Source organism: Ceratina calcarata, unplaced genomic scaffold, assembly GCF_001652005.2.
Source record: "Ceratina calcarata isolate Rehan_Ccalc_2016 unplaced genomic scaffold, ASM165200v1 scaffold78.2, whole genome shotgun sequence".
NCBI lineage: Eukaryota > Metazoa > Arthropoda > Insecta > Hymenoptera > Apidae > Ceratina > Ceratina calcarata.
The window spans coordinates 2,694,780-2,722,753 of NW_017179105.1; the positions used below are offsets into that span (position 1 = coordinate 2,694,780).

At 40.2% G+C, this 27,974-nt stretch overlaps 4 protein-coding genes across 17 annotated transcripts in view; 2 read left to right on the forward strand and 2 right to left on the reverse strand.

The window, feature by feature from the left end:
- LOC108630748 (histamine H2 receptor) overlaps nt 1-5,004 on the reverse strand; it is a 76,226-nt gene extending 71,222 nt beyond the window's left edge. For 2 of the 11 annotated variants that reach the window (XR_003389854.1, XM_026818207.1), the window contains exon 1: nt 2,432-4,968. Coding sequence is in view for 1 of the 11 variants with exons in the window: in XM_026818206.1 (XP_026674007.1) it covers nt 4,882-4,934 (53 nt within the window). In the remaining 10 variants the exon portion in view is untranslated. Of the gene's footprint in view, nt 1-2,431 lie in introns of all 11 variants that reach the window. The other 9 variants (XM_026818212.1, XM_018034219.2, XM_018034216.2 and 6 more) reach the window with 9 other exon arrangements.
- Nucleotides 5,005-5,661: 657 nt separating this feature from the next.
- Nucleotides 5,662-15,052, forward strand: LOC108630699 (uncharacterized). The gene is made up of 9 exons (XM_018034131.2): nt 5,662-5,853; nt 6,947-7,130; nt 7,711-7,828; nt 7,911-8,055; nt 8,151-8,238; nt 8,352-8,724; nt 8,987-13,129; nt 13,221-13,301; nt 13,416-15,052. Exons 1-7 carry the CDS (start codon nt 5,790-5,792, stop codon nt 12,512-12,514), a joined length of 4,500 nt encoding a protein of 1,499 aa, XP_017889620.1. The 5' UTR covers nt 5,662-5,789; the 3' UTR covers nt 12,515-13,129; nt 13,221-13,301; nt 13,416-15,052.
- Nucleotides 15,053-18,097: 3,045 nt separating this feature from the next.
- LOC108630700 (uncharacterized) lies at nt 18,098-24,517 on the reverse strand. Its single transcript, XM_018034132.2, has 9 exons — nt 23,978-24,517; nt 23,544-23,645; nt 23,291-23,471; nt 23,094-23,211; nt 22,876-23,020; nt 22,725-22,812; nt 22,300-22,651; nt 19,312-22,238; nt 18,098-19,245 (listed from the first exon to the last, which is right to left on the reverse strand). Exons 5-8 carry the CDS (start codon nt 22,985-22,987, stop codon nt 19,395-19,397), a joined length of 3,396 nt encoding a protein of 1,131 aa, XP_017889621.1. The 5' UTR covers nt 22,988-23,020; nt 23,094-23,211; nt 23,291-23,471; nt 23,544-23,645; nt 23,978-24,517; the 3' UTR covers nt 18,098-19,245; nt 19,312-19,394.
- Nucleotides 24,518-24,712: 195 nt separating this feature from the next.
- Nucleotides 24,713-27,974, forward strand: part of wcy (WW domain-containing adapter protein with coiled-coil wacky) — a 5,721-nt gene continuing 2,459 nt past the window's right edge. Inside the window, exons 1-5 of one of the 4 annotated variants that reach the window (XM_018033939.2) lie at nt 24,713-24,843; nt 25,051-25,084; nt 26,528-26,768; nt 27,053-27,138; nt 27,347-27,427. In XM_018033939.2, coding sequence (XP_017889428.1) covers nt 24,803-24,843; nt 25,051-25,084; nt 26,528-26,768; nt 27,053-27,138; nt 27,347-27,427 — 483 coding nt within the window. In that variant the 5' untranslated portion in view covers nt 24,713-24,802. Of the gene's footprint in view, nt 24,844-24,875; nt 24,977-25,050; nt 25,085-25,487; nt 25,583-26,527; nt 26,769-27,023; nt 27,139-27,346; nt 27,428-27,974 lie in introns of those variants that run through there. The other 3 variants (XM_026818197.1, XM_026818195.1, XM_026818196.1) reach the window with 3 other exon arrangements.

Below are 27,974 nucleotides of genomic sequence, written 5' to 3' on the forward strand. Positions count from 1 at the left end.
GACTAAACCAATAACGAAGCGTGCTCGCGGATCTCTGAAAGGTGGCCAAAATGACGCCCGAAATAACCGTGGACGGGAAAGTGATTTTACGAATGAAAACGGTTCCCGGCGGATCGGTGCCATGTGAAAGAGCAACGATTGTCGGTGAATATTTAGAGAGTGAAGCGGTTGCTAGCCCAAACAAATATCGACTGCAGCGGCCGATTTATCATCGTGTATGTACGTGTACTGTGTATGTGTACAACGTGTAGATATGTGAAGTGCGCATTTGAGGTTAGATCGCTCGCTGATGGACCACGTGCGACCGGATTTGCCTGGCGCGGCCTTTAAAAATGGTGAGTTTTTCATAGAATTTCTATAGCTATTTAGTTAGTACTATAATTATTATAATTAGTATATAAGCTAGTATGAACCTCACGTTCGGTTCAAACCAATGCATTTTTATTTACTACGGGGAGATATGCATGAAGAGAATTTACCATTAGCAATCAGTTTAATCATTAGCAATTAGTTCGATATTGGCATGAGACAGAAGTTATATACAGACGAAACAGCGTATGAAGCCGACATTTAATTCGAACGATTGGCCATTTACCAGCGACCGGTTTAACGAATTCGTGTATTCGACATATATTTAATGAAGAGTGAAAAGTAATGAAGCGAACGAGGTACGAACGCACTGACACATTCTGTCGTTACCTCGGTAAAACCGACGTGAAGTCGAGGAATCCGTATCCATTTACGTAGCTCACGCGGGGCTCAGATGTCTATAGCCCTTTATGTCATGGCGTGGCATTTGAATACGGGTTGACTTAAAAAATACAAAGAAGCGGGTCTCGCGAGATGTGAGGCGATCAGAAACTTTATACTGGGACAAGAACAAAACCCATACAAAATCTCATCGGTTTAATATTACTCAGAATTTATTATATAAACGTGTTTCGTAACCGAATCGTTCCTCGTAATTCTTCCTAATAATTTCGGTGTGTAATAATTATTATATTAGTTTCCGTGGCAGTTAACCAGTTTTCGATAAATCCGGCCACGGGAGAGGTATTACACACTCCGTTTATTAATCAAGCATCTCAGATGAAAGCGCAGAAATGTAATCAGCTTTTGCTTGAACGCCTATCATTTCCTTTGATCTCTACCGTATTACAATGGACACTATACGTTCGAGTGATCAATAGCCGGGATGAAATAAAGCTCCAGCCCGATACCTTACGAACATTGAACATAAAAAGGGAATCCCTTTGCGTAATTGCTAGCCAAGTTTTATTACCCGACGAAGTAGGAAGTGGAATTGGAAACGTTTTAGAAATTGCGAGACAACTGTGGGGTTAGATTCAAAATCAATATTCGCTTTATTCGTATCTGCCGAATGACTATCGCTGTCTGCGAAGTTCGGGAATCAATTTAACACGACGAAGTAGTATGTGTAATTATATGCAGTGTCGAAGAACGTGGCGAGGCCTACCGAGTTTGTACAATCGACTTTCAATAGTGTCTACTCTTCTCCCTTAAGTATTTTAGTTATTCGACACGCGGTCGTTACTCGTCTTTTTATTTGAAACGCGACAGTCTATATTTTGTACGTCATTGTCTCCTCGCGTAATGAACTGTCGTAGTATAGTTGAAAGTATCCAAAGTTTCGAACTTCGGTAACCGTTACCGCAATTTATAACGACTGTACGACGTTTGTTATTCGTAAACTCGAGCCACTCCAGCGTTGTAAAAAGTTTCATCCTGAAAGTTATCTGCGAGCTTTTAACAGTTCTAAACGTTACGGATCCTGAACGATCGAACTGTGTTAACAACTCTCCAAGGAACTTGGAAGTGGGCGTCGATCGCCTTAGTCATTTTACGCGAAAAATTATTCTATCCTCGGGTCGACGTTCGCGACGCGAGGAGATAAAACTCTGCTTCCTCTTAATTGAACAGTCGTCCGAATGACGAGAATATGACAGCATACATAGAAAGCGAAATATATACAATCCGAATTTGATTGCGAAGCTCGCTAAACCGATAAAGCGTGCATTAAGTACCAAACGTTGCGACAAATTTGTTACGAAACAAAGTCTGCCCGCGTGGGTGCTATATACAATATTTGCAAACCTTTGCCGCTGATAAATGAATTACAAACCGCGGCAAAGTGTACGGAAACACGTTGCGGATCAATCGATTACGCTGTATCGACCGGCTTCCACCGCATTTGACAATGTCATTCACCGTAGAACGAGTTCTCCACTGAAACGGGCAAAAACGAAGAGAACATCGATGCATGCAGATCATTTTTCTATTCGACAACGAACACGAACAATAAACACCGACACCTTCTCTCGCTAACGAATAACGATAATTCTTAATTTCTAACAACGACTAACTCTAAAGCGACAACATCGATACCAACAACAATTTTTGGAGGACTCACCATACAGATGTACGTCCGGCAACGAAATTTCTCTTCTATCCACGAATTTAGATTTCAACGAGCTTTCATCGTTTACGCGTTAATCCCGTGGCACAGAATTACGAGTTTCAATTCCCTCCGTGGCAATGTTCCTGTCACAAACGAGATAGGAACGGGTGACCAATCGGTTCACTGGTTCGAACACTAGCTATGTCGATAGTGAATAAGAAGAAGTTCAACGAGATTCCTCGCGTGTTTTATCGCGCGTCTTCATTCCCGCATGCAAGCCACGTACATACCATTTAATCTACTGCTGAAACTCGCTCATTTGGAAGATGAAAAGAACCGTTCATTGTCTACCTGGCGATCAACAGGAATTTATATCGCGTCATATCGTATTAACCGATTATCGCGAGCTCTTGGGTAGGAGCTATTCAAGGTAATTAAGGTATTGCGTAGTCGGATAATAGTATTTCGTGGGATGGTAGCGTTTCAACCGTTTATTGAAGCAATTAATTCATACGGTTTTAACCAGATTTCTATTCACGCTGACATATTCGAGATTTTTTTAAAGCATGCAAGTACCTGTACGAACCTGAAGCAAAACTTGTAAATCGACCACAGAGCAACAGACGTATTTGTTCTAAAAATAGCTCGTAAGCTTACAGCCTTGAGCTTCCGAAGACGCATTTTCCTCGTGTTTTTTAATGCTACGATAAGAATAGAACGGGCATTCGGAATTTAAATATTAACGAGGAAAATTCTGTATTTCACGACTCCGGATTAGAGTATAATTACGTGGAGCTTCATTCCACGATTTTACCGGATCCCATTATTGTACGTCGACGCGAAGAAGTAGAAAATATCGAACATTTCTTTTTTAATACGTAAAGTGGTTTCTCGTAAAAGGCCGTGTACGGTAACTACTAATTAACGGGAGATGCTAATGGACTAAAAACATTTAATTATAGTATACATCCTGCCCGGTTCGATAAAACTAAGCGTGTCTCTCGTGGTCGAACCAGGCTTAAGCATACTGATGTATATAAACCGTGTACGACAGCAGCTATATGTATGTACAGCATGCATACCCCTCCGATTGATAGCATCAGGTAAATTACTAAACGTGCATGCCTCGCATAACGACAACCGTTTTCTGCAGAATCAACAGGTCAGACCTGAATCAAAACCTTACTCGACATTGTGACCGACTAGCTACGTGCTCGAGGCCACAATGCGAAGCAGGAAAGAAATAAGCTGGTTATCGTCGATCGTTCTTCGATTCGAACGCGGGGTGCTAATTAGTAATTCACCGAATGCTCTTCAAACGCTAATCCATGCGCACTCGTCGATCGATTGTCCGATTCGAAATTCGAGACATTGTGACCGACGATCTCTCCTTGAAAGTTAGACGAGTAAGCTCTGGTAAAAAAGCGTCGTCGCGTCGCTGTCCTCGTTCACCCGTGTCATGCACCCTTTCTGTCCCATACAAACCAACCTCGTACCCCTTCTTCCGTTTGGTACCACCCTACCCCTGTCTCATTACTCACTCGCGCACTCTGGCACAGCACGTTTCCTCTCGCTCTCACCGTCCCCTTTTCGCTCGTACTCACAAAGCGTCACCCCATGTTTCCCAACCATCCGTACCGACGAGTATCTCCGTTTTCCGAGAACTCCACCCGGGACAACGGACAGAAATACAAGGGAGCAAGGACGAATAGACACGAGAAAAGACAGTGGCGACGCGTTTCGAGGAGTCAAAAAGGGCAGCGGGTCCTGTTCACGGCGAAACTCTAACGTCGTCGATGGATTTCACGGATCGAACCTCTCGCAAGGCTACGAAGAACAAATCGATGCGTATTAAGCGAATATGTACCCGTGCGCGTTATGTCATTCGCCTTGGTGCCGCTGGTTCATCGCCGATCCTGTCCTCGAGCATCCCCCTTCTTTTGCATGGACGTACCTCGCTCGAGAAATGAGTGACCGATAGACGATGGACAAAGGAGACCCGTTTCAAAATGCATCCGGGGGAACACGTGAACCACCGATTGGAAGGACAGCAGCAGCGGCGACAACGGGGAACGATGATGCGTCGAGGGAACGAACATGCGAGTTTGCCGAGATAGAGAGAGTGAGAGAGAAAGAGAGGGAGAGAGAAACACCCGAGGCGATGAAGACCGAGAGGGGGCGAGAGCGATGTTGAAGAAGAGAGAGGGACAGGCGAAGGGTGGTTCGTGTGTACGTGTACCGTACGCGTTTCTCTGTCTCTCTCTGACTCCCTAGCGTCGCGCACCAAACCGATCGGCGATGTGTTAGCCGCGTGCGCCACCGCACGATGGCCGATCGAAAAAAGGGCAACTTAGGAAGACGACGACGAGGGCGGCGGAACGAGAAACAACGGCGGCGGCGGCGACGACGACGACGACGAGCAGGACGAAAGAAATAAGAACGTGTCCTATCGTAAAACCCACGTCGGCGACGCTTGACGTCGGGGTTGCTCTTGGGCGTCGCGGCGCTCACACATCGGCTCACTGAGCCCGAGGTAGGCGACACCGCCGGAACCGAGGATCGCGGCTACGGCCGACAAGGACCGAGAGAGCGACTCGAGCTTTCCACATGACGACGCGCAAGCGTACTCGCACCGCGTGCCGGCGTCGAATCAATTTTTACGCGATCCTTGAAATTTCCCTCGGATTTCGGACGATCGCCCCTTTTCCCCTCGACCAATTTTTACTACGGTCGTTGTAGTGAACAAATGCGTCTATTATCGATAAGTTCTGATTAAATTACGTTGCTGGGGATGTCTGAACGTCTTTGCGATTCGATCGAGGCAAAATTTACGTTTTGTATCGCAGAACCGTGGTTGCTGGCCGCTTTTCGTTAGACATTAGAATTCCATATTATATTCATTGACTTCTGAGGCTTAGAGGACTCAGAAATATGGTGGGACACCATAAAACTGAGCTAACAGGGGTGTAAAAGATGTCTGCAAATCGTATTCCGCAACCGCTGTCAAACTATTTTGGCGGATAATATTTCTTAGAAAGATTTTGTGGGAAACAGTCGGTGTGTGTGCATATTTGCGAGCGCTCGCGTGTATCGCAATTACTTAATTGGTGAATTCTGATTGGGTCGTTTAAGGGGTAGAAACAGTGGCGTTCTCGTTTCGCTATGTGCGCGCCATCGACGACGGTGGGGTGTAAGAGACGCGCTCTTGCGGTGGCTGGATCAAGCGGCTAGTGTCAATATGGCCGTTGCCGAGAACGCAGTGTGTCGAGGGACGCGGTCGCGATAGTTTGCTCCCCTAATATGAGGTACGCTCTGGTAGGGAAAACCGTTTTTACGTAATACTAACACGTTGACCAAGAATTTACACGAAATGAATAATTGTGTTGTGGAAGAGCGACTCGGCAGCATGCAGAGTGAAAACGCTCTGGTGCAAGGTACGTGATCACGCATCATCGTGTTCCTCGGGGAAAACGAGATGGAAGTGTTTCTGCAACTCCGTTGTTTACGAATATTTAGTGGCGGAGAAGAGCACACGCTGCTCTTCCTCGCACGCAGCCTCCTCGACGCGCATTCGATCGATTTGTCGGTAGAATTTATTGGCAGTACCATTCGGTGACTACCAACGGAATCTGTATAAATGCAGATTAAATCTCTCTAAATAGATACGTAGACACATCTCTCGGTGATCTCTTTTTCTATGGACTCGGACTCATGAGACGTGGAACGATGCGTGCTCTAACAAAGAGGTACAGATCCGTCGAGTGCACTTCGACCTCCTCCAAATTTTCATCCTTTCATTCATCCCGATTTCGTTTCTCCTCATTCTTTATTTATACGCGATGGAACAGATGATATAACTGGATTTATATATGTTTTTGAATAGTATATGAAGCTCGCAAAGCGTGGGAAAAATGTTTCACGTAATCGCTACCTATTTATACCGTCCGCCAATCGATTTTTATTGATACCATTGGCCTTGATTCGCGTTATTTGAAGGCATTAATTAGCGAGTAATATTTCACGCACGACGCTGAATCGTATATGAAACGTATATGAGACGTATCTATGAATTTTTAATAAGCTCGCGACGCGTAACAGTGATATCGTCGAGGGTATAATATTTCTTCTCACATATGAAATGCACATAAAAAATTTCGTTGTGCGTGCGAGGTAAAATGTAATTCGGAAAGGTGTGTCTAGCGTGCGGCTATTATGTCACATAAGTGAATTGTAGCCGTAACATATATTTACTTTGCCGAGTGCTTTTAAAGCTTCGACATCTGCTCGCGGCAGATGCGTGAGACGCGTTCTAAATTTTCAATTATTGCCAGGCATAAAACAGTTTCGTCAGGGACGAAACTTCTATTCCCCTGCAGACGTCTAAACGAGTTGGAAATTCTCATTGTTGCATGACTTGTAATAATCTTTTCATTCGCCTGAGACGAACTACCTAATCTCGTTTAACTCTTACAATCCCAATTTCGTTCGTGATAAAATCCCACAACGAACCTCGTTTTACAAATGTAGATAACAGAAGGGAAATGATCAAGAACGATGGGAGGCTAAAACCGAGTAACGACGAATCGAAACCGTCGTCGTCGTCGAGCACCGAGTTGTTTCCTTGGATGTTAGATTTTAAAAGAATGTGCAGATGCGCGCATATCGATAAAAGTATGACGTCCTTAACGGAGCTCATGCAATTTTACGTGAGGTAATTCATTTATCAGTATCGCTGTCGATTTGTGTCAATGCTACCTTCGGGTCACCAGTAAACATCTATTGCTGAGGACTGGTTTCAGAATAGACATAGTAATTCTCTGATACATGAAAGCTAACGACCCAGCATGCCTTCTTTTTACCGATAGAGAAATGATAGAATCGTTGCTTTAACGCAGCGCAGTTAATATAGACCGCGAGAGTGTACGAGGCTAGTAGCTTGTTTTAATTCGACGGGTACAACTTTTGTCCAAAGTCATTTATAGACTGCGGATTTTATGCATGAGTAATTGAGCAAAGATACAGCTTGTTTAAGAGATAAGAGAAATGTAAATCTGATTTTTCTTAAATGACCATCGTAAATCTATTCTATATAAAAATCCGCTGTCTAATCATTGCGAGACCTGTTAGTGTAACAAGGAAGATAAGAAAATGACGAACAAATTGTTGTATATTGGAAACTAATGATCTGAGCTAACGTAGAAGGGAACTGCATGTTGTGAATTCTATTTATGGCTTTGTGTTTTGTTTTTTCCAATAAAACGAAAGGTGCATCAATGAACGATTTCTTACAGAAATGTGAGTGTCAGTATAAACGAGTGTTACACGAGGCCCTTAAGAGCTGCAAAATTGAAAGATTCTATTAGTGAAACCTTAATGTTATTCTTATATATTTATCGCGACCTTTCCGAGGTAAGCCGTCTCTCCAGACGGTCTTTTTATATCGTACACCGCTCCGTGGTAACGTGTGATATAACTGAAGTTCACCTTTTAGGATCGCGACAGATCCACTTATTTGAACAATATGTCGAACTTGTTAGCGCTCTACATAGATATGGAATTAAAAGTGTCGAAAAAGAGCACAGAGGGTCACAATGAAATTTGTGCCAGGCTCACCTCCTGCCTTTACGTTTACTTAGGTACGATCGAATCGTTCCCATCTCCTTTTTTTTTTTATCAATGAGAGCATGCAGTAGGCTTTAGGACGTTATAAAACGGAATGTGTTTCTTTCAGAACATTCCATCGAACATTTATTAGATACTTTAATGAAAATCCAATTTATGTGCCGCAATTACCATCACATTTTAGACCCAGTTATAACGTGAGTATAATTAGTAGATGTAGAAATAAACGATGGATCTCGTGTATCGAGCATGGATTTTCAATACGTTGAGCCGTTGAATTTTTCACGTGTTAATGTCTCATCCCGTTTAGGAAAATAATGAAAAATGTTCCAACGCATCCGGAATCCGATATCATGTACGTTCGTTACTTTTTCATTTACCGCTTATGGCGGAAAATAAACGAAAACGCGGCCGCAAAAAGCGAAATCACGGCCGCGGCGATCGAGTCTTTAGGGCCACTGCCGCCAACGTTCACGTCGAGTATATTAAAGGATGTATTGCCAAAAGTGCCAAAGAGTCAACCAAATTTCACGAAAGCTCTACTGCAACAGAAATTCGATATAAAGAAGCGTTGCGAGACGTTTGTACAATACTGCGGGGATAGCGATGGGAGGAACGTTAACCAGAGGAAGGACGGAACTTCGATTCCCGTTGATTCGTCCAGTAGAATTAATCCGAAAATGGTATTTACCTCTACAATATTTTTGTACCTTCGCATACATCTTTTATACTCAATAAACGTACCCTTGATCCTTAACGTTAAGCAGTTTATTCTGTGCTGGTAAAGATATTCGAGAATCACTGTTCTTTAAACTAAACTGTAGAGCCTGTCATTCGACTAGAGACCAGAGTTGAATCTATTCGTTGACCCTCGAACAAAAAAACAACGTTATGTAACCCTATTAGTGACTGGATTAATAATGCTTACGTGTTTATGCACACCAGCTGGAAGATATCGCGAGTAAGAACGTAGAACGCTTAGATAATAACGTGAACTCAATTATATCAGATAAAGCTAAGCAGAATGAATCTATTTGTTTGGTAAAAACTTTTAAAACTGTACATTTCGAGGAGCAGAATAATTTTAAAAGTCTAGGTAACTTTTCGAATAATATTTCCACGGAGCGCGTCAGTCCTAAAACGAGCAAATCAAATCAGAGTCGGTTGCAAATGAAACGTAGAAAGTCCAACGAGGTCGTTATTATCGATTTAACTAGCGATGTAGTGTTCGAGAAGTGTATAAAAAAGAGGAAATCTAGAAAGTTGACGTGGTTGGAAGAGGCGAAGAAGAGAGCCAGCTCGAAGATAGCGAGAGCGTCTAGGAAGATTAAGCAAATTGAGGAAGAGAACGCCGGTGCGTCGAAGGGCGTCGATCGTCAGGCGGAAGATTGTCCGTTGGCGATACACGCCGCGGAGTTCGTCGGTGAGAGGAAGGAGACGATACTCGTCAACAGGAACGATGAAAATAAAATGGACTACGAGTTCGGCACAGAGGAGACGAGAAAGTTGATGGGCGCGAAAGTCAATACTAACGAAATAAATATTAAATCGGCCACGGTGAACGGTAAGGCGGTTTTAACCGAGATAGTAACGAGACAACCATCGAGAGTTACGGGCACGGTAATCGAAAATTGTTTGAGCAACGGGGATATCTCGGGGAATAAGCGAACGATCGACGAGAAGGAGAATGATATATTTAACGAACGAACTGTGATCAAGCGACTGATAGAAACGAGAGTCTACTCGGAGCCTGACACACGAAGCGAGAAGAAAGCTGAAAGTTTCAAAAATGGCTGTGATTCGAAAGCAGAACGGCCGGCTGTAAATAATGCTACGACGTATGCTGAGTGCGATTCAAAAGATGATCGTTCGAACCTCGATCGACCTATTGACGATGAAGTCGGGAGATCGACGACGACGTCGACGTCGGGAACGAACGAGGTGCGCGATTCGGTCGTCTCGGCCTCCGAAGCGTCGAATATTCGTTTCGATGAAACGACTTATAGATCCGATTGCTCCAACGTTACAGTTGACAATGATAAAAGTAAAGAAATGATCTTCACCGAGGCAACCAGCGCACGTACTTCCTCCGTGGAAGGTATTTTACATTACGAAAATAACCGAGACTCGCTCGACGAAAATTCGACGGAGGAGGAGAAGAAGGTATTCACACCGCGAACAGAATGTACGAACGACGCGAAACGCGAACTCTGCGCGCGGACGGGATTAGACGTTTGCGATTACAATGAGACGAGCGACAGCGCAACAAAAAATAAATCAAGGATCGCTAACATTAGAGAATCTATTTTCGAATCTTATTCTACGGATGAGAGAGATATTTCTAATACGGTTAATAAGACGTGCCCGAGCGAAAGTATTAAAAATAACGAGAACTTTAAGAAGCCCATGAGTGATACGGTAGACAAGTACGATAGTAATTTTGCTTGCGAGCCATCGCGGGTGCCGTCGGAATCAAACGGCGGCGATGGCATGTGCAAACTAACGGAGAATAAATACATGGTCGAAGATTTCGAGCTGCAAGACAATATCGACGGCCTCTCGTTGTTAGCCAGCGTTTCGCAGCACGTGTCGCATATGAAACCGGAGACCGAGACGAAATGCGATCAAATAAAAGTGAAGGATTACGCGACGCTGAGGTACACATGTTGCAGTCAGATGACCGACGACGAGGCAGACACGAACGACTCGTCGAACACTGTTTCCCGATTGCTCGAGAATCCATCCGCGGAGGTGATCAACAGGATCGTCGGCGTCTATCCGGAAAACGCGTTGGAAAAAGTCACGGTTCGTGTGGAGGAGGTCACGTCCGACAAAGCGGACGATGGGAACGGCGAGTCGTGCGAAGTCGTCTCTCATCCGGAAACAACCGGCGTGAATTACGACGCGGACACGCTGTCGGATAATTTGGCCCCAACGGAAAACAGCCCGCAGACCGTGAAGGAAAACACGAACGTGATATTGAACGGTGAGACCGTGGTTCTTTTGCAGAAGTCGCCTAATAGTAATCTGTACATTATAAACAAGGCCGTTGAAAATTCGAAAGACGGCGACGACGAGATCGCGAGATCAAAGAATTGGGCGTCGCTCGACGAGTTAGAGACGGTCCTTGATAATATATCGTACAATTTGGAATTGACGGCGTACAGCAAAGAGCCGCCGTATCAAGAGGGCAAGTGTTCGGTGGTGCACGGTAAAGGGATGATCAAGGTGGAGCCGGAAGACGGGAATTTTTCCAACGCGAAGGCGTACACGAAGAACGTCCTCTTGTCCACCGACGTTCTGAACTCGTCGATCTATCAAGACACGGGAAAATCGATCGACAACAGGAAAGCGTTCCGGCAGAATATCAAACAGGAGTTCAATAACATTCCGAATCACATCGCGTCGAGCTGCGCGATCCCAGGATGCAAAACGATTCATCCGCACGAGATCGACGGTCAACACACGTTGCTGATACCGGCGACGAGTTTGCCGCCGATCTACGGAAATTGCGGCGGGAACGGTGACCTCTGCGTGCCGTATCACAAGCACTGCGGTCCTGTGTCGTGCAGTTTGCAAATGAAGGCGAACACCTCTCTTCGCTCGCACGGGAAGTCGGGCAGCGACAGGACTCGTTGCTCGTGTTTGAACTGCCCTTACGATACGGTCGCGCATTGCAGACAATGTATGCACTCGCCCGCAGACGCTCGCGTGTCCTGCATCGAAAGTAACCCGTATTTTTTGCCGACGCACTCGTCAGTACAAACCGACGCCGTCCAGGAGCACGACAGAGCAAACAACGATCCCGTAATTGGAAAGCTGTACGACGACCAAGTTATGCGTGGCAGTCTGCTGCAGAGTAACTCGTCGGAGGCGCAGGACGACTCGGAGAAGATATTTAATACATACGCAGAGAGCAAGTTGCCGTTGAAGAAGAGGCTGAAGGCGCACGCGATGGCCTATAGGGAGGTACCAATTAAATCGGAGAAGTTGAACCCGCTAAATTATCCCGCTATCCCGATGATGTCGATAGCTGAGTTGGACACGTTGGACGCGCAGAAGAGGTCGGGCCAGATAGTCAAATCCGAGTACGAAATCCATAAGGAAGAACCGCATAATGGTTATCATTACAATTCAAGTTTGATGAGGAGGAATTATTACAAAGACGTTCACTTGGCCGCCTCGCATCAAAATCTCGCGAAGAACGGCTCGAGGAAGAAGCCTTGTGTTCAGAGGACGATTAAAAGCGGAGCTCAACGGAAGGACGTCGATCTGGGCATAGCCTCGTTGAACGGGTACGACATGGAACCGGAAGGAACGTACAAAAAAGCGAAGAAAACGCAATCGTCGTCGAAACAAACGAGAAGCTCAAAAAGAAACGTTCCTAAAGTAAATTATTCTTACACCGATGTTGATCCAGAGTGGAATCCGTCCGGTGAGTCGAAACGCAAACGCAAAAAGACTAATCGATGATCGTCACCGTCTGATTACGAAAATTCCCCATCGTGAGAACATTATTTTTCTTCCTCTCTCTCTCTTTCTCTCTCTCGTTCTCTTCTGAAAATCTAACGTGTACATTCGCTCCTATAAGACTGTGTCGCCGAGAAATTTTGTATATAATGTACAAACATGAAGATAAATCGTCTTTGGAAGATATTTCACAGCGTGTACAGTACAAGCCCGAAGATCACCGCGAAGATAAGATTTTTTATGAATCGTATACCTGTTGCGCGAGACGATGCGGAAGATGAATTTAGACTTTGTAGATTGTACCTGTATCTATTTCTGTTGACCACCGGCGGTTTCGTACAAAACTGTTAGTAATCGTTTAGAGTATGCGACTTCTTTTCGTATAAAAGCTGTACAGTATTATCGCGTATCATCAATTTTCCGCGACTGATTAATTTCGACGTAGTCCCTAGCGAATTTGAACTGAACTAAGTTGATCGTTTAAAAAAGAATCTCGTCTTCTATAGAGTAATTGAAACATTTTATACATATTATATATATTCGAATAAAATAGTTTTGTATATAATTATGTAAATACGATGTGGGATTGGACGCGAGTGCTTGGATTTTTTACTAGAGGTAAGATCATTTATGAAACTGAAAAAAAAATCAGTTGAAGCTCTCTCTCAATTGTTACAGCGGTTTCTAATGATTCTGTTACACGTTTCAGTTTATTTAAATAAAATTATTTAAACGTAGACATCCGGGATGCTAGGTTGAGGATAAACTTGAATTTCGTAAAAACAAACAGGTAAGACTAGCAATAAGAGCTGTTGTAATTATAAAAGATCGTTCGTGCCTGTATATAAATTGCATAGATAGATAGTGATAGTTGGTAAGTTAAATAATGCTTGACACTTTCCAGATGAATTATTTCCATACGTGTATCGCACACCTTGGAGGGAACGCTTGGCTCGAAAAAATGTGATGTCAATAAATTTGCCAAACAATATAGTATAACCGCACCACCGAAAAGTATAATAAGAAATATCAATCCCCCATGAAACTGTTGAACCCGACATAATAAATATAGCAGCATTGTTATAAATAATACACGTAGATATCGCAGCGCAAGTAGGATAAATAGTCGCGTCACCCTACAAATTCAAACCCTTCTTACCTTACACGAAACCAGAATAATATCGACTACGGCCAAATAATGTGTATTCCAACGATTTCAGAAAAGATGAGAACGTCTCGCGTTAAGCGAAATTACGTAGACTTTGTATACTCATCGAAACGATGGAGCTTCGTCGCGGGGAAAACTAATTTGATACGACACCCAAATTCCTAAGGCCTTTAAATGATTTGTGCTTTAAAAATTCGATATACTTTTATTTTTTTCATAGTCTCGACGAAAAAGTATATATATATATATCTCGCTGTACAAATTCTTGATCGAAGAATGTAATATAACAATTAAAAATGAAAAGGACCCTCCTACGAATTACTTAAGCGTAACTAGAAATTAGGCCGACCATTAGAAAGCGATAATTCTATCGAGGGGAGTTGTATGTATTTGGTTCCGGAATACGCATAAACCGCATTTTGCATAATTCAGTGCCATGTATCTTTACGTTTGATATTTGTATCTGTGATTATTAGTTAATCAATGCTGAACTAACGATAACAACATTTTATTGTATACGAGAAATATGTGTGTAGTCGAATACTTCTACGTCAATAATTTTCGTTTGACATTGACAAACGGACCGTTTGTTCCTTATGAGAAAAGCGATCGTAATCAAATTGAGGAATGATCGCAGGACTTATGAGTTGGTATCGCGTTAGAACGAAAGGACATTTGTATTAATTCGAATTTATTTCTTTTTTTATCGTTACCATTTATTTATAGATGATCGAGAAAGTCTGATAGTTTTTAAGTTGACTTAAACAAACGAATTTATTGTTTAGTTTTTATCACCGAAATTATGTGATCGAACGATTGCCAAATGTCTCCGTGCAGGTGCAAGAACAGATCGTTACTTACAAACGGAAATTATATCCTATGCGTGAAACATTTTTTATGGAAAGTCTGATATCCTAGAGTATAATTTAGAGTAGTGATAGATTAAATCAGATGCCTCATTCATCCGTGTTCATAAAGAAAGAATCGATACCGAGTACTGTGTATGTGTAGAACCATTCTATCATGATAACGAATAAAGACGATGTATTTACATATACTTGTATATTACACGCGTTATACGCGCGTAGATTAGGTCCGTTCAGAGAAACGATATTGCAAGCAAACACATTTACCTCATGTTTGCGTCCTCAGCGTAAATCTTTTACGTTTACGATTAGGGCCAGACGTAGTTCGTAACAGGGTAATCATTTAAATATTCCTTTCATATCGTTTATTACAATTTAATCGACCTTCGGTTTAAGTCAGTTAAATAGTGTCCTCGTGACAATTTTATTTCATTTATGGTAATCGATATGTACGTTCACCATGTGTATTCAGTAAAACGCATTTTTAATATACTTATTTTATATTCATCCTTTTTTTTTTTAAATCCCACAAGCAGAGTGTAGTTCATTCCCCACGGTGTACGATAATTTGCTAAAACTCATGAGAGATGAGCACCGAGTAGACATCGAGAGAATGATAAATAATATCTTTAACTTTAAGTGATGTGGAAACTCGATGAACCGTAGTATCTCGCGCATCGAAGAATATTTTTAACTAGTCTTTTAAATCGAAATGGAGATTGAAATTATTTTAGGTCTGAAGACTATATATATACTGTATGAAATTAATGACTCTTGCGTAAAATAGTTGTAAATACTTTAGCTTTAAGTGTCTATCGATACTTCACGAGTATCGAACGTCGATGATACACGATGGATGGGAAATGAATTAACATTGGACGTATATTTAAAAGGTATTCTTTATTCTCTTGTTCTCAGTCTCTGCATTGTACATTGTAGACGATCTAATACAATTTGATATTTTAATTGTAAGCTAAATTATACAAAGTAATTAAGTTCGACCGACGTGTTTATAAAATGTAAAAGTAAAAATATGTACATCAATCATGTTACACTGAGTTTGATAATGGCACGCGATTTTTGGATTCGTGTCGGGATACTTTCGATCTTTGGATCATATATATATATTCAAAATATATATATATATTCATTCTAGAAAATCGAAAATCGAATGTAGCGAGAAACGTTTTCAGTTTATCGGCAAAATTATATCGCTTCGTTTCGTAAATCTTAAAATAAACACATCAATAGTGAAAATACTTTTACTATCGTTTAACTTATTAGGTGATTAACATACGGTACGCTATTCTAAACGATAGAACAGACATGTTCGTTCTTTGCTTACGATTCTATCCATTTTACATTAATTACGATCTCCCTAAACGTTTACATTGTGTATGCTGTTTCATTAGATACCTATGCTAGTAAACCTCAGGTAAGGCAATGGTAAAAGTACAAATCTGAGCGTAAAATAGTTGTAAATACTTTAGCTTTAAGTGTCTATCGATACTTCACGAGTATCGAACGTCGATGATACACGATGGATGGGAAATGAATTAACATTGGACGTATATTTAAAAGGTATTCTTTATTCTCTTGTTCTCAGTCTCTGCATTGTACATTGTAGACGATCTAATACAATTTGATATTTTAATTGTAAGCTAAATTATACAAAGTAATTAAGTTCGACCGACGTGTTTATAAAATGTAAAAGTAAAAATATGTACATCAATCATGTTACACTGAGTTTGATAATGGCACGCGATTTTTGGATTCGTGTCGGGATACTTTCGATCTTTGGATCATATATATATATTCAAAATATATATATATATTCATTCTAGAAAATCGAAAATCGAATGTAGCGAGAAACGTTTTCAGTTTATCGGCAAAATTATATCGCTTCGTTTCGTAAATCTTAAAATAAACACATCAATAGTGAAAATACTTTTACTATCGTTTAACTTATTAGGTGATTAACATACGGTACGCTATTCTAAACGATAGAACAGACATGTTCGTTCTTTGCTTACGATTCTATCCATTTTACATTAATTACGATCTCCCTAAACGTTTACATTGTGTATGCTGTTTCATTAGATACCTATGCTAGTAAACCTCAGGTAAGGCAATGGTAAAAGTACAAATCTGTGTACGCGACAGATGCCTATGAAACGAATGAACGCCGCGTTGTCTCGTTAATTTTAATCGAACGTCAAACTTTTCCACAAGTCGAAGCGAATTATCTATCAGTGTACACGTTCATTGTTTTGATCCTCATTAAACTTGGACGAAGTATAAACGTGAACGCTACGTCAAATAAATTATTAGTCATGCAATCAAAAGCGTTTATATGAATTTTTCATAATTTGTTAACAATGGTAACTCTAGGAATGTGACTACGAAGAGATGTACCTAATTTCCACACATCAGATTACATTTAATGAATTTATAAATAAATTCTCCTTTGTGCCACACGAGTGTGCATACCCTTGTCTCATCCTACTCACTCTTTCAGGCAACGAAACAAGGAATGCTTCATACGCTGCGTTCGTTAAATTCAACTCTCTGATATCAAAAGAGGAATATAATTTTTGATGATGAGTTGTATATATATATAATGTGCCATCGTCTATCATCCTTTGTTTAAGGGAAGGCAGACCTTCTCTGTTCAATTTTGTACGATTAATGCTACGCTTTAGAGATCTGTCGTTAAATCTTAAAAGTACACAAATCTAATTGCTTCGAAGCGTGCAGTACAAAAGTAACGATCTCGTTTCGTGATTTTATTATCTCATTTAGAACGACTGCAGTTGACTTGAAATACTAATTAACTAAAATGACTACACAGTTCATTACAGTAAACTGATTGCTAATACAACGAACTAGATAAGAAATAAATCAGTAAAGAACGTCCTCTTTCTCTAAAAAATAGTTAGGACGATAAATGTTATACTAGCATCGCTCGGTTGTTGCATTGCTTATATGTGTAACTTTCATGTACTACAAAAATTACTGTATAGTTTTGCATTATTAATTTTTACGAAATATAATATATGTATTCTTCTTCCATCTCCTATAGTCGCTGCTAATGATCGAAGTGTCGACTACTGTTAAACTAACGTAATTCAATCAAATACTTTTTGTACTTTCTCACTGTAAAGAAGGAAGAAGCAGAATAATAGATAGACAATTATTTGTTATTGTACATTTAAATCTGCTGTGAATATTATCATATTTTGGCATCATTGGCAAAAATAAATTTCACATAAATTGTACTATATAGTTACGAGCTGCAAGAAACGATTCTAAAAACCAGGATGGATGTAATTTCATGTAAATAAGTATCACGTAAAGTCAACTGAAATAAAAATTGAGTTATCACATTCCGATATTGCCTGACAGTAATTGCTCTGTCGATCGTTGAACTCCAGTTAACGATCTCAGCGAATAGCCTTCGAGCAAACGTTGCAAAATTAAATAATTCATATCGTAACATGTTTATACTATCCGTTTGTGGAGAGGTTCAGTAAAATCTATGACTATACAGTATTGTTTTGTAACTTTTGGCAGTTTCATATATTTTATCCACTGTTTACTATGTACGTGTATATTAAATTCAAGAGAAATACTTGTAGGACTTAAGAAATATTAATATATAACGGATAAGAGATGTAGCCTCGATATGATTAATGAATAATAATGATAAACTACTGAAAATGGTATTCGTAAAAATTTTGATTAGAGCCTAATAACTTATACGTCGAAGAAAAGTCTAACAATATATCGTTCGTTTAATTAATACTATAAATACAGTCAAATAATTTGTACTTAAAATCGTAGTCGGGTAAATTGCATGTTTGTCTTATGGCTTCTATTAAAATAAAGTAAGATCATATAACTCTCTTCGACAATTATATTTTCCGATCGTTAAGTAATAACTAAAGTAATAATGTTTCACGCAAACAGATATTTAGCATACATTAAAATAATATTATCTGTTAGTTCTTCGGCTTATTAACTCGGTAAATTTCATAGAGATTTGTCTGCGGATTACGCTCGGAACTATTTCATTATACTAGGGAATGATAAGGCTTATTTTACAAACATTGTTTCGATCTACTCACCTACTATATCTTCCTGTTTATTTGTACGTACTACGGTAATATCTTGTCAAGTGTGTCGCGTCCTCAACTTTCGAGTCAAGCGTTAGGTATTAAGGGAAAACTGAGATGTAAAAGTTCTTTCGTTTTTTCGGAGTTGCCTTAGAACTTATGAGTTCCGAGATTCAGAAAACTGCCGCTCGTCTTGGACGTTGATCGATATAGCTCAATTGTCTGCTCTCCCGAAAACTTGAGAGTAGCGTTATTAGAAGTGGTGGAAAAATGACAACGTAAGGGGTAACAATAGGAGGACGAGTAATATAATAATATGGTTCACAATACAGGAGGTAGGCAATTGTGGGAAGACATGTGTGGCGATATCTTTTCCCTACCCAAGGGTATACTTCTGATAACGCTACCCGATCTTCGGCAGTCAGTTAAAAAGATTGAAACTGTAGAAAAGTTGATTGGACATCGTAGATTCATCAAAAACAACGTGTACATATAAATAAATAAATCTGGTTATCGAAAATGAATTTTCGGCAACAGTGGGATCCTAAAGACATTGTGACTCGCGGTGCCACATATTTATCCAACCTGAAATCAAAAACACAAACGAACGTGAACAAGTATTGTTAAGATACAAGTAAAATAAATACTTACCTTCGATTCAATCATAGAATATTTTGTAATCTAATCCTTTAAGCGTATTAACGAAAGGCGAATGGATCACACGATCGCGAAAATTAAAATATCTTCCATTGATGATCTTCAGTGTAGACAGAATCGAACACGAGAATTATATTTCCGATGCCACTATTTAATCGCGAATTATACTCGTTTTGAGAAATCACCGATTTGCTTCCGAAATAGAATTGAATATTAAGAATGAAATAAATGTTACCTTTCTTCGTCGGGACGCTACGCTTCTTCAACTTTTGCTGATTCATAGGTATTTTACAAACTGTATTTCTTTGTAATCTCGACGAAAGGTTCGAGGTCAATCTTCTTTTCTTCGGAGACGTATTTTCTTCCACTGCTGCGATTAATTGTTTCTCGGTTAATTCGGAAGGCTGTGTATTAGCACTAGGTTTTACAAGAATATTATTCGAAACTTTAGTTGCATATTTATCTGTGGCAAGACGCACTTTGGTGACATCGAATTTCTTATGTCTCTTCGAAAATCTGTTACAAAGTTTGCTTCCCGACGAACGCGGTTTCTCGCGCAATGCGTTCGCGTTCACCGAATTCTCTTCCGCGATGTACTCAGCATCTACTACGAAATCTTCTGTGCTGACGGTGTCCATCCCGTAATCTTCCTGGTTGCTCACTAAAACTTGTCTCTTCTGTTGAGACGCGTTTCTCATCTGTTGAACATCCACGCAATTCAGCTGCTTATCCGCGTTTCTCGACGTACACGTAGCCTTTTCCTTTTCCGAAGGCGAAATATTATTCTTTAATTCGTCTGTATGCGCCTCTTCCGCGGTCTGTGGTTCGGTGTTATCGTCGATTTCGTCTTTAAAAATATTTTTACTTAACCGCGTGTTTACCGGCTGTACATTCGTGCACATGAAATCGTTATTATGCAAAGAACTTAATATTCCGGTTATGCCAAGGCTACCTTCGGGCAACGGCATTAGATAATTTTTCGTGTCCAAGAGCGCGTACTCTTCTTCCGTCTCACTAATAAGTTGGTTCTCCGATTGTGAAAAGATTTCTGTGATGCAGTTCAGTACAGTGCTTGATACATCGTAACTCATCGGTGACACTAGCAAAGATTGAGATTCATCCCAAATTTCTTGCTCATCTTCGATGGTTATACTCTGATTTAGAATGCTGTTCAGGTTATCGTTATCTAATTCGTTCACGGGACTACGAGACTTCGCCCCGTTACTCTTTTGCGAGAAATTCGGCAACGTAATTTCCCAATCTTGATTTGACTCTTTGCTGTCTTCCAGATCATATATAAAACCTTCGGAATCGTATACTTGATTATTGGTTCGCGTGCTAACTTCATATTGACTCGGTTTCTGCGCCTTATCCTTTACAACTTCGAAACTTTCATTATCCTCGTCTATAATAGTATATTCAAATTCGGATTTCGCGTGACTACGAGTAAAGCTCGAGGGTGATTTATTCTCAGGAAAAATAGCAATATCATTTCCGCAGGAACGATACTCGTTCGATCGAGACGTCGACACCATGACGTTCTCACAATTATCTGACTCACATTTTACGTGGCTGAACATCACGTTAGAAGCCTCTTGCTTAGTGAACTCTTGACAACTGCATATACGCGGTAGATCCTCTTTCTCGTACGATTCGAGAATTCTGGCAAGCTTCTCTGCGTTCAACGAACCGATCGTTTGTAGCCAATCCGAAGAGGATTCCGCTACCTGGTCACCTGACACCGTAGTCGAAACGGCACACGCGTCCGTTTTGTCCAAGCATTCTAATCGTTGCTTCGCCGCGTGAACGTTCATAATATGTTCACCGACGCGGTTCAAGACGTCCATGCATTTGTCAAGATCGCTCAACATACACATCATATCATCATCGCACATCAACTTTTTATCACTAGCGTCGTTATCTATCGCGTTCTGCATTGTATCCTCATTTCTTATTGTATTAAATATATTATTATTGTAGGAAAAGGGTTTCATTTCGTGTTTCTTATAGTAATCTGCATATTCGTGAACATCACGATAAACTTTCTCTTTCCCGATATCCGTCGCTTGCGTGTCGTGACTGTTCGCGGATTGAAAATCACTTTTCGCGTAAACAGGATCGTTTTGGCAATAACTGTACTCCTCTGTCAGCGTAAAATCTCCGTTTGCTGGTAACTCTGGTTTTATAGATTGTACATTCGTAAGATTATTTTGGCACTCCTTCAACGTTTCTATGGAACATTTTGGCTCAATATTTTTATTCTCTGTGTTTCTATAAAAGTTAGTGTGCTGAGAAGATGTCAGGTTCTCCTCTATACTCTCTCTCAGTAGATTTAGTATTGCCTTTGGTTCTTTTATGTTCTGCGCCACGGCGCTTAAGAATTCCAATAAATATGCAATTTTGTTACGCTCCGTGTCTGTCACCTTCGGCCGCGTATCACACTGTTTATGATAAATTGTACATTTCGACTCGCTATTTCTATTATTGAAAATATGATTGTGTACACTCTGCGAATTGCAACGAGCATCGTCTTGCATCGATTCGTCCTCCACCGCGGCACAGGTTTCTGTGCTCTCGCTAACTTTATTGTCGGAAATCGGTAGATTCTCCAGAAGAATTTTTCGGGTAACGTTCTCCGTACTGTGGGCATCAGCGATCTCCACTTGATTCATACATTGTTCCTCGTCACTCTTCTTTTTACGCTGTTTCTTCGTTATCTTTAACCATTCCAAGGTCCTCTTACCTTTCTTGCTCTTCTTCTTCTCTATTTTTGATTCATCGTCTTCAGTCAAGTCGATCAATATCATTTCTTTAGGTTTCAATTTCGATACCTTCTTACATCTCTTTAATCTGATCCGTCTGCTCTCGTCTCTCTTCGATTCGTAATTCGTCAAACTTTTTGTAACATCATATGACGCACACTGTAAAATCGAGATTTGTCAGTTAAGAGGAACTCAGATATTTTATTAACAAGAAACTCACCTGTGACGATTGCAACTTCACATCGGGAATTTTCGAATGCTGGTCCTCCGATTCGATAGACGCTTCTTCGAATGCTGTAAAGTTATTACACGCGGCTTTCAAATCGAACACGTTCGATTGTAAAAGCCAGATGGTCTCGTTCTCATGTGGAGGTTTAAGTATAATTTTAAATATGTCATCGCGCATCTTCGGAATGTACGGACCTAATATTGTCAGTGCTATCTTATTCACTTCTTTCTTCTCTTCTACGCTCTCTCTCATTCTCCCCCACATTTTTAAGGCAAGCAAGTATCTGACGTAATCTACGTCTGTTAAAGGCTCCGTGTTATCTTTTAAATTGGCAAAACTTCCCCTAATGAAATAAATTATTTATTGTAAACGTCCGTCGTTAATGAAAAGTGAGAGAACATTAAATCTGCACGTACTTGAATATAGGCTCGCAAATTTCGGAATACTTTTTAATTACAGGCTCAAGTTTAAGCAACACTCTGAAAATATGTTTTTCCGAATGACCTGGAACGATAAATATTTCACAATATTACATTACTCGTGATTATACGTTTATCTTCAACTTACTTAAATATATCCATAGCGCGGAAAGAAGTTTCGATGATACTTTAGAAGAGTCCACGGTGTGTTCAGAAGTATTTAGTTCCATGTTTACGTACATTCCCAATAGCACTGACATTTGGTTTAGATATGAGTTGCAGTCATCGGCATGCTACGAGAAGAATCAGTTGCGTTATTAAAAATTTATTTACACCGTGTTTCAAACTATTGCTTTTCAACAGTACCGTTTTAATGTTATGTCAGTATAGATGAAAGAATGTTAATGTACTGCTTAAATGATTCTTTAACTTCAACATGTCCATCGTTTTCTCGCAGTACGTGTTTATGCTGCTCAAAATATATCTGAAACGTTAAAAACAATTCCAATTAACAATTCTATTTATACGTGGAGACACTCTTTAGTATAAAGAAGAGATCGTACTGTGTATAAAGAGATATTAAATGTCTCAACATTTGATAGCTTTTATGCTCCAGGGATGAACACATCATTTTATTGAATTTGTTCAGCCATGGGAATGTGCTTTCGCATGGCTTGATGTTAACGGAACAATTGTCCGTCTCTTCTCTCTCATCCGTTGCTGTTATCATTGTGCAAACTTCTGCTGTAAATGCATCAATTAATGAATTAAGGTACTCAAAGTAATAAGCCAGTGTTACATATTAATTTTTATTACGTGATAGACTCTTGTTTAAGCAGTTGTGATTTGAAACAAAAGAACTGGTGATGTCCATGTCTTGCGTAGGATGAGGCATACTAAAAATTGCTTTTACCGAGTCTAGAAAGAATTAAGTTGGAAGTTTCAAGATTAATCGTAGTGTAGGTGATAGACTTTATAAACATGTGCCACACCATTTGGACAAAGAGCTATCGAAAGAATACTCGCACGCGTGATGATTAATACGCGGTCACAGATCTCTTACTATTTACTGCCTCTTGATATTATCGTACAAAGAATTTCGAACAGCGATCGAGCAATCTTTTTCACGGCGTGGACTTGTTTTTGTAAGTGGTGAGCGTCAGACGCATAGATCAAAAACGCACCCACGCTTCAAGTCACGCTACTACGTCGTGTACATATCTTTGCGTGCACAGATACTCGGCTCTTACCTACGACGGAAATCAGATTAACTGATCGTTGAATTTTGTTACGTCGTGAATGAACGGACTTTTCACTTAAGTTTTAAGCAGCCGAAGGGAACAACCGCATGCGACCGATAATTTTACCGTGACCTGCGCAGGCCAATCGTCAGCGTAGTCGGTGCACTCTGGAGTTTTAGTTTTTCGAGCTAAGTGAAACACGACGCCTGGCGTCGCTGCTGGATCGACGTCGGCGTGATTCCAACGTAAAAGAGCGTCGCCACGGAATTTAGAGACGCAGGTACGGTCGCATCACTCAGAGAACCACCGTACCTCGTGCGTTCTTTGAAAGAAAATCAATTTTCGTGCTCGTCACAATCAGATCTGTCGATCTTTCTGTCTCTACTCCATGAGAATGACGAGGGCCATCGAATTCAATGGTATTCATGAAATGGATAAATTCCGTCAGCTTAGAAAGTTTTAACATTTCCATTAGCATACTACGTTTGAAAACTCGTATAAATCTTGTTTAGGTAAGGCGAAGGATGGCTCGTTCGCTTAAATCGAGACTGTTGCGAATTTGTCAGCACGGTGACACGTGCGTATTGGTCGGGCTTTTGGCACACGCTCGTCTACAGCCCTGGGTAGAGAAGTCGCACGACTCGCACGCCGAGGCGCAGACGTTAGCCGAACTTTTCGGCTGTAATAACCGCTAGCGGCCGATCACGTATGTGACATGGCGTCCGGGTAGAAAGAAAGTTGACTGTTAAATAAGCGTTAATGTTGTTTTTATGACATTGACCGACCGAAAAGGGAACATCCGAGGCCGCGAATTTCCCACAGACACCGGCATTGATGGTAATGCATGCGAGGAAACCACAAAGGATCAGCGATGGGTAGGGTACCGCCGTCAAATACCCAATCCTGACACAACCAACCTCTACTCGCCTCACCTCTCATCTCCAAAGTCCGTCCATCCGACCCACTCGACATCACTACCACCGCCATTCACGGCAGATTTTCCCCGATGTAAATTTCGTTTTCCATCGCGGAACGGCCGCCTCCCAGCTGTTTTATTCACCGTTCTCTCTCTATGATTTCAGGTACTTCGAAAAGCACCAGGCCCATCCCTATCAGGTAAATATCGTCCGAGTAATTGGTGTCGGGGTTTCGGTAGTGGGGTAATTCGTCCACGGCCCGATTACACGCGTTTTACGGCGATTATTTCCAGTATTCGTTTAGAAATAACAATATTCCCTCGTCTCATCGTTTGCGCGTTATCCCTCGCGATATAATTCACCCGCGATCAACCGTGTCAGTAGTCGTTTCATGTTTTCAGCGTTACAATTTTTTTTCCATTTTTCGTAACTCCTACGGAGAATCGCGATTAACGGGGTACGTTTATTAAGAATTCGTTCTATTTAATTAACGAACGATATTCTCGTCCGCCTCGGTGTTCGTACCATTTATCTGATAATTTGCCCGCGTATTTTGCTGTTTTCGTTGTGTAGCACAACTTGTGTATGTGTTAGTGACGTATATGGTGTTATATATAGATATATGTATTCTTGCATTAGATTTCCCATAATCGAGTGTCAGTTACTCCGTTTCCGCAATTATTTAATGAGATTCCAGGTATGATTCGTAAATTATCAATGTCGCGAATAATATATCGTTTCCCTCGTCTATACAAATTCGATAAGTTTCGCGTATTGAAAGCTGGATACCTGTTTGAAATTGCAAAAGTGAATTTGATCATTGTTTATTAATTCAAACATGCTAAATATCGTGTTATAAATATAACGGACATGGAATTATCCTATTTTGCACGTTAAGTGCGCGTAACGAGGTTCCTTTCTATAGAAAATGCATTTATTTTTTTTCATTATTTTTGGATTCCATCGAAAATTTAATGATTATTAACGTGTAGGCATTGATATTTCTTTCTAAATAATAATGATATTGTCCTTGAGGTATTCATTCACCGATTAATATCATATATTAGAGATATATAATGATCACTTGTAGCCTTCATTATATTCCCTGTGATCTATGTTCCACAACCTGTAAATAGAAATAATTACGAATATAGCTTTGTTCTCTTTTACAAAGATTCAACTTTTATTTGATTTTGTAAACATAACCTCACTTCTGGAAAATCAATAATTCATTCTTCTGTATTATACAGATTACTAATAGTACAGTGATTAAAATTTTCTTTATAGCAATTGCGTTTTGTTAGGAATAGGTTCAATTTGTATTCGTTCGTATTATAGAACTTGTATTTAAGTACTGATTCGTATAAAATCGAAGTAATAGTATTACAGTTTTTGTATATAAAAGTTAAGCTTATTATAATAAACAATTGACTCTTACGACGTAGTAAAATCTGATTTTTATGTATCTTCTTTGTGAACGTCGTTTGGACTTCGTTGATCTTTATTTTAAACTCCTTATAGTCTTGAAAGACACGAAACAGTTAAACGAATGTTTCAGGGAGGAATGTACGGAAGAGAGCAATTGGTAGAAGAGGAGAGAATCTGTATTTAGTTTCCACGTGATGTTGTTTTTCATTTGTAGAACACAAAGTACAGCAATTCTAAGGGTGGCTACTCCTCATCGACGACATCCTCGGATAGTCGTTACGAGGGACGTATGCGAGACTCCCCAAATGGCAACTCTTACAGTCCAGCAGGAGGCTTGGGTATGGGTATGGGAACAGATAGAGACAGTCCCCGTAGCTATGCATCCAAGCCCTTATACAAGAAGGAGAGAGAAAATAGAGACTACAAGTTATCCTCCTCTAGGGACAAGTATTCAGGTAATTGACTTCTGTATTTTAATGAGATTCTTAGCACTTTCATCGCATTTTACAAGAAGCCGGACACGTTCCAAATTTAAAGATACGTTAATAATAATAAAGGAAGTTTCATTACTTATCTAAAGATGATTTTAGTTTTTCATCACTTAAAGTTTATTACAGAATAGTGTTGTGGCAAAATCCTTTCTTTGAGACCTAAAGTCTTAATCTTTCTTTCTCCAGTATAAAAACAGGGTTGTGTCTTAACATTTTCAGCTGTAACATGCTTGCTTGCATATGTGTAGATTGTGCACGATCCCCAAAAGACAAGAGAAGCCGCGAGAGCAGAGATTCTGAACACAGGACCAACCATGATAGGAGTAGTGGAGAGGTGAGAACTTTATTAATTAATTCCAAGCTCGATGATAAACGTTCGTTGTCTGATCCAAAATTAACGTTCTTCTTTAAAAAGTCACTTTTGAAGATCGACTTCGGTTCTTCGGACTTGTGTACATAGAATTGTAATTGATAATGAATCGAGCTCCTTTTAATATGTTCCTAACTTATCGCTGTGCGTACGTGTTGTATCATTTTTGCAGATTTTACATCCTATAAAATTATCATCAAATTCATCGAGAGAGTCTTCATCCCAGAGGAAACCATCACACAATTCCTGTCAGGTCAGTATTCGACGTACTTCGATATCTACGAGAATTTCATACTTAAGGATGTATTGGCTATACAGTCAATCCCAAAAGTTTATGTACTTTAGAAACGCATTTTTTAAAAAGAAATCAGACGTCGGAAGAACGTTGCTAATAATAAACAACAACAAAAATTTTTGATTTTTCCGAGATTTCTCCAAGGGGGTACCCATTCACTTTCTTCCAAATTTTTGTTTTTGGCCAATAACTCCCAAACCGTTGGACATACGGAAAAATTGTATAGGACCTTTCTTGTAGAGGACGATGAGATCTACAATTTCTGTATAAAAGTTTCTTGCTAGCGTCAATAGTTAACGAGTAATTTGCAAAAAACTGTTTTTTGGTTTTTCGTCAATAACTTGCTAAATATTAATGCTAGCAAAAAGTTTTTATACAGAAATTGTAGAACTCGTCATCCTCTACAAGAAAGATCCTATACAGTTTTTCCGTATGTCCAACGGTTTGGGAATAATTAAGGAAAAATGAAATTTTTTGCCAAAAGTTCGCCGTTTCGACGCTGGGA

Coding starts and splice junctions, on each gene's coding strand:
- LOC108630699 (XM_018034131.2), top strand. CDS start 5,790: ATGAATAATTGTGTTGTGGAAGAGCGACTCGGCAGCATGCAGAGTGAA. Junction 5,854..6,946: donor TGAAAACGCTCTGGTGCAAG/GTACGTGATCAC, acceptor TTACAAATGTAG/ATAACAGAAGGGAAATGATC. Junction 8,725..8,986: donor GTAGAATTAATCCGAAAATG/GTATTTACCTCT, acceptor TATGCACACCAG/CTGGAAGATATCGCGAGTAA.
- LOC108630700 (XM_018034132.2), bottom strand. CDS start 22,987: ATGTCAGTGCTATTGGGAATGTACGTAAACATGGAACTAAATACTTCT. Junction 22,813..22,875: donor CGCGCTATGGATATATTTAA/GTAAGTTGAAGA, acceptor TTATCGTTCCAG/GTCATTCGGAAAAACATATT. Junction 22,652..22,724: donor ATTTGCGAGCCTATATTCAA/GTACGTGCAGAT, acceptor TTATTTCATTAG/GGGAAGTTTTGCCAATTTAA.